Below are 12,760 nucleotides of genomic sequence, written 5' to 3'. Positions count from 1 at the left end.
AATTAAGTGCTCTTCTTACACGCACCCATTATACACTATGCATCTATCAAAATATTTACCATAATTTTCTTATTGTCTTTCTTCCTTATCAGACTTTAGGTACCTTGAGAGCAAGAGCCGTATCTTGTCTTTATAACCCCAGCATTTACCACAATGCTCAGCATGTATCACAAAAACACTTAAATGTTTACTGATATGACAGATGAGGCTCAATTTGAGTATTTAATAACTACTATTTTAACTAATGGAATGGATTACCTTGAGATGTAGTATCTCTGGTCACCCAGAGGGCAAAATAAGATTACATACCATAGTATTATTTGTAACAGATAAGAAAAGATAAAGGATTTAACCTAATGTCTTCAATGAGACTGGCTAAACTTTGTACAGTGCAACCACATAACCATCCTTGAAAACTCTAAAATCAATAGACCCATCAAGGAGATTGCGCTTGTACTCAGGTCATGGTCCCCCTATCACCTAGATAGCTGAAGGTACCGTAACAAGCCCTTATATTTTAATCTTATATTCATTTCATTCAAATCCTACTTCTATGTTAACCTTACACTGCTAGAAACTGAGATTATAACTTTGTACACTAATATATTCTAATCATATTTTATAAAGTAATATTTCCTTTGTTACTGGTTGTTTTTCTGATTATAAACATGTTCGATGTAGAAAATTCTAAAATATTTTTAAAAATTTAAATTACTTAAAATTTTTAAATACTGTAAAAGAGGGCGCCCGGGTGGCTCAGATGGTTAAGCGTCTGCCTTCGGCTCAGGTCATGATCCCAGTACCCTGGGATCGAGTCCCGCATCGGGCTCCCTGCTCCTTGGGAGCCTGCTTCTCCCTCTGCCTCTCTCTCTCTCTCTCTCATGAATAAATAAAATCTTAAAAAAAAAAAAATACTGTAAAAGAAAATGTAATCAAATGGGCAAATGTTCACATTATGTTGGTATGTTAAAAGAGCAGATTATAGGGCGCCTGGGTGGCTCAGTCGGTTAAGCATCTGCCTTCACTCAGGTCATGATCCCTCGAGTCCTGCATCAGGCTCCCTGCTTAGTGGGGAGTCTGCTTCTCCCTCTACCCCCCGCCCCTGCTCGTGATCTCTCTCTCTCTAATAAATAAAATCTTTTAAAAAAAAAAGAGAGATTATAAAACAATGTATCTCATTCAATTCCAACAACCTAACAACAGTAGCTAACATTTATTGAGCTCCTTCCATGTGCAAGAACCCATGCAACATGCTTTACACATATTTCCTAATTTAAATCTCACAACCATCTCTGAAAATTAGATACTTTTACTGACTATTTTACAAGTGAAGAAACTGAAGCTTGAAGAAGTAAACTGGCCACGGGCTAGGAAACAGTGGCAAAGCAGAGCCCAAGAATTCAAACCCAGACAGTCTGATTTCAGAATCAGCACACTTAATTATATACTAAAATTTTAACTGTGGTTCTCTCTGCAGTGTGGTATTATAAATGACTTTTATTCATTTTGTCTGTGTGTGATTTACTGAATTTCAACAATGAACATGAATTACTACTGTATTTTTTTTAAAATAAATGTCCAAATAGAGGTTGGACAATCATCTGCCAAGGCTACTGCAGAAGTGGATTTAAATAATCTCAGATTCCCTCTAACTAAGGATCTGTGACTAATCAATTAGTGACCGGAATGATTTTTTTCAGAGGACTGGCTCTAAAATATAAAACAAAAGTCAATCCGTTTTAAGAATTATAAAAGTTTTAGACTGTCAGATCCTATTTCTCCTGTTTTACAGATAATGAAACAACTCAGAATTTAGATTTACATATCACAAGGTAGTTGAGTCAAGGCAGAAACCAAAGCACAGGTCTTCATTGATCTTTGTTGCCAACATTTGACCAAAACAAAACCTCCTACTTCCATTCTCTACTTGCAAATTCAGTTATAAGAGGCCAAAACTGAAACATAACAGGAAATACAAATGCTCCCCCCCCCCCACTTCAGTCCATTACCCAAAAGGAAGACCTGCCTGGAGTATAAAAAAAACATTTTCCCAGCCCTGAGCTGAGATGGATGGTGAAAAGATATTCCAAAAGTCAGGATGAATGGTTTGGGGGGGAGTGGGGGAGGAGCGCAGGACTGAAAACATATATAACAAGTAAAAAAAAACAGGAATACCCAAAAATCCAATAGGCTAAAGCACTCAAATACTACCAAAGTTTAAAGAGTTGGCTCAAATTTAATCAAATCCTAAATGGAATGTTCTTAGAGTATGAAAACCAATTTTATGAAACTGGACAGTAAAACGCCAAGATAAAAAATGAAATAAATACATAGTCTCACATTTATAATTGTACATTCCTGTTGGTATTCTAACAAACTCTATTCTCTCACCTTCTTATTCAACTCTCTTCACCTAAAAATCTGCAATGAATATAATGCAATGTTATAAAACTAAAATAAAAGGGGAACAATTTTGGGGTGCCTGAGTGACTCAGTCGGTTAAGCATCTGACTTTTGATCTTGGCACAGGTCATGATCTCAGGGTTGTGAGATCGACCCCCCCCCCCCCCCAGTCAGGCTCAGTACTCAGGGCGGAGTCTGCTTGTCCCTCTCCCTCTGCTTCTCCCCCACTCCATGCTCTCCATGTGCACACTATCTCTCTCTCTCTCTCTCTCTCACACAGATAATTAAAATCTAAAAAAAAGGGGGGGGGGAACAATTTTACAACTTCTCCTAACAGCCAAAGAAGCTTTGATAAGGTGAAAAGAATGATAAATAATGAAATCAAAGATATAATGTTTAAAATGTATGTCTAGTTATGTCTATTTCTAACACATGACCAGATGTGTTAAAAGATTTCTAGATACACTCACATGAACATAAAAGGCAAAATGTTAACAACTCAACTTTGAGTGAAGAAACAATAATACATTTCTCACTTTACATATTTGTGCTATCTGTTCAAAAAATTTAGATCTTTTTTTGTAAAGCTTTATTGAAAAGTTACTGCTCTAAGGATTAACACCCACACTCTAGTTTAAACTCAATTAATTACATGTCATATGATTGTGGACAAGTTGCTCTGCATCTCTAGTTTCATTTTTCCTCATGCAAAGTAATAGTAATACCAAACTATATAATAATGTAATAATAATCAAACTATAAAGAAGGGATAGAAAAAATACTGCACATGATGATAATCACAGTAATACATTTTTATGACTTTACAGCTTCCTTTCATGTAAGATTCACACCTAAGACACTAAACAAGCCCAAGATATGAGTAGGCAGGTATTATCCCCATTTTATAGAAGAAAACATAAAAAACTGAAGTTCAGAGAAGTGACTGGTCCAAAGCCACCCTGAAAGCTATAAAAAAAAGGTTTTGTTTTTGTTTTTTTTACCACCTAGTTTACTGTCATCACAAATTTGAGGTGGTTGTTTTCTCATGCCCAAATTACTATGAAGACTACCCAAGGAAAGCTGTCAACAAGTAAAGTGAAAAGGGTCACTTGAGATTCTTATGCGTGGTAATTACCCACAAGGTCACTACCTTTATACATAGTATAAAACTATGATTAAAAATAAGTTAGGTAAGGGGCGCCTGGGTGGCTCAGTTGTTGGTCGTCTGCCTTCGGCTCAGGTCATGGTCCCAGGGTCCTAGGATCGAGCCAGGCATCGGGCTCCCTGTTGCGCGGGAGGCCTGCTTCTCCCTCTCCCACTCCCCCTGCTTGTGTTCCCTCTCTCGCTGTGTCTCTGTCAAATAAATAAATAAAATCTTTAAAAAAATAAAATAAAATAAGTTAGGTAAAAAACCTTTAAAATATATTCCTAAAAGTCCTGCTATTTGCTCAATTAATTTCATGCCTCTGACACTAGATATACCACCCTGCTTGGGGGATGTGAAGTGAAGGGGGAAAGGATTTCATCAGGAAAAGTTAAGTAAGTTCTCTGAAATGCAATAGGATAAGACACTCAAAGCTACAAAATATGAATAGGGGCAGGCAACAGCTTGTAGACTGTAGTGGCAACCTTAAGCCAAACCAAAAGAGAGCCTACCTGTGGTTTAAAGAAAATATGCAATCCGGGAGTTTGCACCTCAAGTTATTGCTACTGCAAAGTAATCAGTGCCATTTATAGTAAAAAACATGTAAAGGTTTAGAGAATAATTCCAATTCTTCATCATAATAGGATGGGATTCCATATTAGCTTGGGGCTTTCTTGTCTCAACAGTTCTTTTGATGATAAAGTCAACGGCTCTAAAGCCACTCTCAGAGAACTAAAGAAGGTAACTCTACATCACTGGCACTGGACATCTGAAGTGGTCAGAGAGGCAGTCTACTGTGCGTACCTTAAGAGACTTTAATGAGGGCACTACCAATTCCAGTTATTCATATTCTACAATGTTAAAATTTTCTTCAGCACAACCTCTCAGAGTGCTGTTTACTGAAGGTTCTGACAGTATGATACAGAATTTTACAGATTGCTGAAACTTAAAATTAGTCACTACAATGTTAAACACCTTAACTTTTCTATTCTTCAAGGTCAAAACAAACTTTGTCTCATCTTTCCCTCTCCACCCGCAAGAAAATGGGGTATTCTAAAAGATCTCAGATAAAATAAGCCAATGCTTTTATAAATACAAGTCAATCCTCTGCAAAGAAAGAGCTTAAGATGCCCATATTCTGCTTCAGTATTGATTCTAAGCCTTTTAACAGTTTAAGCTAACCTCCCCACAAACCTCCCCTTCTACATCTATGGAATATTCTCCTCCTTAAACGTCCTTAAAAAAAAAAAAAGCCTTCTTATACCTCCTGTCCCTTGTCTGATACACACACATAACTCCCAATGAAGAACAGACTGAAGCTGAAGGAACACATCTACAAAATACATGTTCTTAATTAATACACTGCTCACCTTTAAAAGCATGTTGTTAAAATGCAACAATACAGAATCTATAAAGAACCCCAAAATACGAAATTTGAAGACTAAAACAAAAATGCCCCGTAGCAGTCTCAGTAATCCAAAGAAAAAAGATGTAAAAGTAAGGCACTACCGTATTGTAATAGATCACTAACCTTTCCTATAAGCACAAAATTCTTCATGCTAAACACATCAAAAAATAATAATAAAATAAAAGAAGAAGAGGAAGCAGATTTAAGAACCTAATTTCCTATTGTTCAAAATGTCACATATAGGAATAGTTAAAATCAGGGGTGCCTGGGTGGCTCAGTTGTTTAAGTGTCTGCCTTCGGTTCAGATCATGACCCCAGCGTCCTGGGAGTCTGCCTCTCCCTCTGTCTCTCCCCCCAGCTTGTGCTCATGCGCACTCTCTCTCTCAAATAAATAAAATCTTAAAAAAAAAAATCTCTTAAAAAAATAAAATAAAATATAACAATATTGCTGGCCGAATTCACACAATACCTTATGACACTTTTATATTAAACGTCCCAAACTTGAGGAGCCATATAATACATTTGCTATAAATTAGATGATAAAGCAAGAAAAATCAACTACAGACATCCATGATATGTTACATAAGGTTGCACTCAGTACCCTAAGTATTTATCAATGAATGCTACAGTGATGCATGTGTATCAGTCAAGGTACATTTCGGGGGAATATCCAGAGACCAGTCAATCTCCCTTATTTAGTGAAAACACAAAAGTCAATAAGCTGTAAAGAAAATGTGTAAATCTCACATTTACATACTTTCAGATTTTTCAAAGCGCTTTGCATTCATGATCCTAACAGACTACTGCAAAAAATTTCCTTATATAGAAACTTACCACTAAAAGCAAGTGACAAATCCAAGACCACCAGATCTGAAACTTGATTCATAAAACATGTTAGCTCTGTGGGAAGAAATATAAATATGTGCAAGTTCCTCAAAGCTATCACTTAAAAAAAAAAAAACTATTCGTGATTAAAATATCATTTAACTTGTAAGACCTAGGCTATTACAAACACTACATTAAAATTCAGTTATTTCCATTTAAAAGTCAAAATCACCACTCCTTTTAGCCAATCAATCTTTCAATCAGGAATCATATACAAAACATTCCATCAATGACACACTATATGCTCATAACTATGCAGGGCCCTGGGGTGACTATATGACAATTCTACCAGAGGTTTCTTGCTTTTTAGAAAGTTTACACTCTATTTAACAAAAAGAGAAAAGCAAATACTAAGCTATGTTCAATCAACCCTCCTGAGGGGAGAAACCCCAGGTGACAAGCACACCAAGAAGTGAGACTGCAGTGAGTTTAATCTGAAAAGACTTCATGGGGAAAATGAAGCTTGAAGCTTGAGGTGCACATTGATGGATAGGAATTTTAAAAGCACAGAGGACGAGAAAGCATTTAGGCAGGGGCTGGCATCAACAAAGGCTGAGAGGCAGGAATAAGCATGATATATACAGAAGAGACTGAGCCAACCTGTCTGGGACATAGGTGCATGCTGAGGCATAATGAGAAACAGTTTGGTAAATTAAGTGGAGTCAGCTCCCAATGGACTGTTATGGCATGGGGAGATGCTATTAAAATATTAAAATCATCGAATATTTAAACTAGATAGAGAACCTTAGAGATTTTCTAGTTAATTCTTTTCTGACAGATGAGGAAAATCTAGATCCACAGAGATCTAATAATGGCTAGCATAAGGACAGAGGTAGTAAATAGCAGAAAACTCAGACCCCATTTAGGAACCCCAGTTCAGTGATACACAGTACGGTACGACAGAGAAAGCAAATCCTTCCAAGGATCGATGAGCACATCAATATATAAGGATCTGCAAGCACACATACAAGTCAGTACTGTTTTCTTAGGAATTCCAGTAGACTGGTTTCCAGAGGTAATAGAATACCACAGCGGCACTACGGTTGAGAAAAACCAGTGTTTGCCAGAAGGAATCACTTTCAAGAAAGCAGCAATCCACAAGGAAAGCAGAGGCAGAAGCTAGTTTTCAGCTATAAAGGAAATGGGTGGATAAACAGTAGGGGCAGCAGGTATCTGGCAACAAAAAGAAAAAAAAAATGATCCACTGAGAGAAAGCTACAGGACCAAGTAAATGTTTGAGAAAAGAAATCTTAGTAAGCTTGAAGGCAAAAAGGAAGGCAGTCACATAAAGAAAAGTTAAATCAGATGCTACATAAGGTAAGGGGAGTGAGGGAGCATAGAGAATTGAGGACCAGTGGTAAGAAATTTTTTAAAAATATGAGTTCCAGGGATGCCTGGGTGGCTCAGTAGGTTAAGCATCTGCCTTCGGCTCAGGTCATGATCCTGGGGTCCTGGATCAAACCCCACATCGGCTTCCTGGTCAGCAGGGAGCCTGCTTCTCCCTCTCTCTCTGCCCCTGACCCCACCACTCATGCTCGCTCACTCTCTCTTGTTCTCAAATAAAATCTTAAAAAAAATAATTAAAAGTGAGTTCCAGAATAAAGAATAAGCATTTTTTCCTCACCATAAAATACCCCTCGCCAAAAGAGTATTCATTTTCAACTACTTTTAAGGCCTTATAAAAATGGCAGACAAGGCTTTAAGAACAAGGCTAGGCTAGGAGATTTTTTTTTTTTTTTAAGATTTTATTTATTTGACAGAGAGAGAAACAGCGAGAGAGGGGACACAAGCAGGGGGAGTGGGAGAGGGAGAAGCAGGCTTCCCGCTGAGCAAGGAGCCCGATGTGGGGCTCTATACCAGGACCCTAGGCCCATGACCTGAGCCGAAGGCAGACGCTTAACCACTGAGCCACCCAGCACCCCTAGATTTTTTTTTTAATCCAAAACAGCTTCAAAGTTTTACAAATCTATTTAGCCAATTAACATGTGGTTTATAACCTCAAAGACACTTGCCAATCATTTTTAAGATTTATTTATTTATGAGAGCATGTGCACACACATGAGGCAGGTGGAGGGGCAGAGGGAGAGGGAGATAGAATCCTCAAGCAGGGGCGCCTGGGTGGCTCAGTTGGTTAAGCGACTGCCTTCGGCTCAGGTCATGATCCTGGAGTCCCGGGATCGAGTCCCGCATCGGGCTCCCTGCTCAGCAGGGAGTCTGCTTCTCCCTCTGACCCTCCACCCTCTCATGCTCTATCTCATTCTCTCTCTCAAATAAATAAATAAAATCTTTAAAATTAAAAAAAAAAAAGAATCCTCAAGCAGACTCCCCACTTGAGTGTGGAGCTGGATGTGGGGCTTGATCCCAGGACCCTGAGATCATGACCTAAGCCAAAATCAAGAGTCCGAGCTTAACCGACTAAGCCACCCAGGCGCCCCTTGCCAATCATTTTATACCATGTGTGTTTTATACCACATATTCAAAGGGCATTCCAATTAGCATTCAATTTATAATAACTAATATGCAATGATTTCATATCAAAAATCAGAGTTTATTCTCTAATATGCTCTTAAAAATGGGAGGGAGTGTTAAATACTGTTTTTACTTGACCAGATACGGAAACTATAAATGCTTAAATGAATATATTTATGACAAATCATTTGGGGAATACCTTTTTTTCCAATTTCTTTAAAAAAAAAAAAGGAAAAAATCTACAAATAACCACAATTTTCTTACATGCCCTTTCAGAAACAAAGTCCTACTGGGGTGCCTGGGTGGCTCATTCAGTTGAGCATCCGACTCTTGATTTTGGCTCAGGTCATGATCTCAGGGTCATGAGATCAAGCCCCGCATCTGGCTCCACACTCAGCAGGCAGTCAGCTTGAGATTCTCTCCCTCTCCCTCTGCCCCTTCCCCAGCTCTCACTTCCTCTCTCTCTATCAAATAAATGAATCTTAAGGAAAAAAAAAAAAAGAGAGAAACAAAGTCCTACAGAACAGGTGGGGCACACAGAGCTAGGTGGGGCATGTAACAAGATTTTCTATAATTTGTTAAGTAACCTAATAAGCCACAATTTACAGCTACACACCTAAAATTTGCCAATTTCAAACTTACTATTCAGTACCGTAAAGGCAGGTCACAGAGAAGCAGAAGATATAACTGATACATTCATTCACCTTTCTGGCCTTCCATCTTTGCAACTGCCATTTCCCTAATCAAAGAGATAACTACGTTTAAAATTGGTAAGAATCATTCAACTTAGGCCATAAATATTACGTTTAGGTGCAATACTAGCATATTACAGCAATTTCATTTACCACTTGGAAACAAGGACTTAAGCTCAAAACATCAAGATGGAACACTACCACTTCTTTTAACAGTCTACCGCATCAAGTTGCCAAGCAATACCCATCAGAGTACAAAACGTTATCAGCAATGGCTAGCAGTGCTTTTCTGCTTTAATCACCTTAAATGTTAGAAGGCCAACAAAAACATCAATTCAATCATAAACAGAGTTGCTACCTTTAGACTTGCACATGCTCTCTGGCTCAATATACACACGTCTTACTTAGCTCTAATAAAAAGCAGCCTGAATCCCTCCGGACCCAGTGAAACAAAATATAGACAATATATCCAAAACTTAAAACTTTTAGAAAGAGCTGAAACATTTAAGACTCTTATACAAATACCTCTCACTACATGTAGAGCTTTCCTTCCCCTCAATAAAAATGTAAACTCTTCTCTCAACTATACTTAACGGGTTATTAAAACAAATCCTACAAGATACTTTTCAGAAAAAGTATTCCTGATTGTGCAGCATTCGATACTTTTCATACTGAGGCTCTTGTTATTATCTGCTATGTGACCTTGGAAAGTCATTTAATATATCTGTGCCTCAGTTGTCTCACTTTCCAACCTCAAGGTAAACTCTAATCTGAATTAAACATTTATTACTTCTGTAGTAAGTTAAGGTATACAAAGAAGTACCTTATATTAAACACTGAAAACCCTTATACTTTTGTATCATAATCAGTGGGCTTTAACCTTGTAAGAGAAAAATGTGAGGAATAATTTGCCCTATGTATCTTTCTCTTAATTACAACATAAGGAATATATTTTTTAAAAAATGCTTCCGTTTAAAACTCTTATGTTCTTAATTTTTAACAGATGGTGGCAAGTTTGATCCCACAATATTCATAACAAGGCAAACAACAAAGCCTAAGGTCCTTTAATGCTGGAGACCTAAAAGAAGGAAATATTTACTTGCATTACTGGGCATATAATCAAAATCATCCTTATTTTAAAATTTAGAAAACTATCTTTTTCTTATGTAGCAGATAAGCCTAGAGATCAACAGGCAAGAAGAAATAAAGTTTAAAAACTGGGAAAAAATTATTTAAAAAAAAATTGGAGAACAATGATGGTGTGAATCCTTCAAATTCCTGCATCCAGATTATGCTGTCCACAAGGCTCAGCTTTGGGGTTCTTCCATGTGCTTTTTAAATCCTTTTTCAAGATTACACAGAGAAAGTCTTTTCTCTCAAGTTTTTAATCTAATGCTCTATCAATAACAACCCAAATAAATGCAGTAACATTTTACTCCCTCAGATAGATTAGTAGTACACTTGGTTTAGATGCTTTTTGGTCTGGAAGGAGAAGAATGGGTGAGACAACTCCTGCAAGCCCCTGACAGCTTTGTAATTCTATTTTATCTCTGTAGTTTCTTCTCAATCCTGCTCTCTATTCCCAAATATCTTTCAGGTAGGTCAGAAACACTATGAGTCCTGTAAGGAAATGTTTGTGGATCCAATAAAAGTGGAGCCCCCCTCCCCACTCCATTCAGCTCCCATGATCACTTTTATGATTGTATCCAGTAAACAAAATAGATTGATTCGATCTTAAACAGTTCCCTCATCACAGGAAGCCCAGGTAGAACACACCTGCAAAAAGCATCCCTTTACACCATCCCCAACTACCTACAGCAACACAAAGTTAAACTAATTCCCACTGACAAAAGGCTTCGTGTGCATTCATTCTGATCAGCCCCAGGATTCAGTGTGTGAAGCTCAGGGAATAAAAAGGCACCTCCCCAAGCTATGAAACTTTTTTTTTCCACCCCAAATATTCTCAATGAAAGTTCTCTTGTCAACCAAGAGGTGAGAGTTAAAAACAACAAAATACTAGCAGAATTATGGGCTCCAGGACCACATCCCAGCTGTCCTTGCTCTCTGTTGTCAGGGACTCAGATGCAGTTTCCCGCTTTTCCTTTCATCCTTCTCCCCTTACTCCCCAAGATTCTCACTCAAGAAAGCAAAATTCACATTCTCAGACGCTGGCAAAATAAAGGGCGAAACTGCAATTACCAAGGAAGAAAAAAGGGAAAGATATTTCAGAAGCATAAGGGAACGAGAACCATGGTTTCTACTACAACGGCAATGTAAATGTCAGTCTTGTCTCATCAGGATATGGGGGGGGGACGCCCATGTGGGGTACCAAAAAGATGTGCAGTGTGTGTGTGCACTTGGAGCTCTCGGGGCAGGCAGAGACAAGGGAGCAGAAAGTAAGAAAACCTGTGCTTTCCCTGCTTGCTTCTACTCTTCCCCGTCCAAGAGAGGAAGCTGAAGAAACTGGGGGAGGGGCGGGATGTTATCGTTCTCCTACTGGGGGTACACAAGACAAGCCTGGGGGTTCCTTCAGTTACCCCCAGTTCAGAGGTCCACTGAGGTAAGGGGAAACCCCTAAAGGTTACCCACTTCCGTTCAAAAAAAAAAAGTAAGGGGGGATAATTAAATCCAGATGGAGAGCCCCTGAAAGCGCCCCCAGGTCACTCATCCTCATTAGCAAGCGGAAGGGCTGGGATAAAGGGGATGGAGGGTCCGAGGGGTGGTCAGGGAAAAGGCCCCACCCCCCGACTTAGGAGGGAAGGGGAGCCAGAGCTACCAGCCGTCCCCTCCTTCCCCGCACCTCCCCCTAGGCCACCCCCTCTGGTTCCCCCCTTCCTTTCCTCCCGAGCCCGAGGCAGCCGCGGGGGAGGCGGCTGCTCCTTCCTCCCCTCACCCACTCCGCCCCCACCCCCACTTCGCTCCCACCTCCCGCCCGCCACGGGCCCGTTACCTGCTCGTCGAAGCGGCTGACCACGGCCTGGACCCATTCCACCGGCCTGTGCGCGGCCATGTCCTCCCCGCGGCCGGGGGGCGGCGGAGGGACGGGCCGGCCGGCGCCCAGGGCCGGGAAGAGGGCGGGGAGCGGGGGCCGAGGTGAGGGCAGAGGCGAGGAGAGGGTCTGAGGAGTGCAGGCTCCGAACGTTCCCACGGGGGTGGGGATGGGGGGCCTGCGCCGAGCCGGGAGGGGGACAGGGGAAGGGGGCGTTGGCGAGGAGGCAGGGGGAAGGGGGGCGGGGGAGGGGGACCCGGGGAGGGGAGGGGGCCTCTTGGTCGCTCTCCCCACTAGCGCCGTCTCCCCACAGCCATCACAGTCCGAGACGCCGCCATGACACCCCACCGGAAGTGGGATCCTTTCCACGGCCCGGGGAGAGGGAGAGCGAGCGAGCTAGAGACTGAGAGCGCGGCTGGGAAAGGGGAGGGGGAAGCGAGAGGAAAGGGGGCCTGCCGCGCATGCGCCCGCGCCGGCCGGTTTCATTAATGAAAAAGCGAGTCCTCCTGGAGGTGACGTCACCTAACTCCTCCGGGCCCGAAGGCGTGCGTCCCTCTTCGCCGCCGGGCTCACCTACACTCTGGTTCTGGGTTCAGCCGGCGAGAGTCCGAGCTGACCCGGGAGCATCCGCTCGCATCCCCACCGCCACAAGAGGCTCCCCCTCCCCCGCCGGCCTCCGGGTTTGGATTGCTCCCCAGGTTGGAAGTTAGGGCGCCCTAGGGCTAGCGTTTCTCCCAGCGCGATCTCTGCCTCTTATCTGGGGAGGCTGT

At 41.1% G+C, this 12,760-nt stretch overlaps 1 protein-coding gene across 12 annotated transcripts in view; it reads right to left on the bottom strand.

The window, feature by feature from the left end:
- NF1 (neurofibromin 1) overlaps window positions 1-12,422 on the bottom strand; it is a 289,382-nt gene extending 276,960 nt beyond the window's left edge. For 5 of the 12 annotated variants that reach the window (XR_010408418.1, XM_064582366.1, XM_064582368.1 and 2 more), the window contains exon 1: window positions 11,952-12,414. Coding sequence is in view for 9 of the 12 variants with exons in the window: in XM_064582366.1 (XP_064438436.1) it covers window positions 11,952-12,011 (60 nt within the window). In the remaining 3 variants the exon portion in view is untranslated. Of the gene's footprint in view, window positions 1-5,789; window positions 5,856-11,951 lie in introns of all 12 variants that reach the window. The other 7 variants (XR_010408419.1, XM_064582371.1, XM_064582374.1 and 4 more) reach the window with 4 other exon arrangements.
- Between the last annotated feature and the right edge of the window lie 338 nt (window positions 12,423-12,760).

Source organism: Mirounga angustirostris, unplaced genomic scaffold (assembly GCF_029215605.1).
Source record: "Mirounga angustirostris isolate CCGP_5_RB_7025 unplaced genomic scaffold, mMirAng1.0.hap1 SCAF_17, whole genome shotgun sequence".
Classification (NCBI taxonomy): domain Eukaryota; kingdom Metazoa; phylum Chordata; class Mammalia; order Carnivora; family Phocidae; genus Mirounga; species Mirounga angustirostris.
This window is presented reverse-complemented; position numbering and strand designations above follow the sequence as displayed.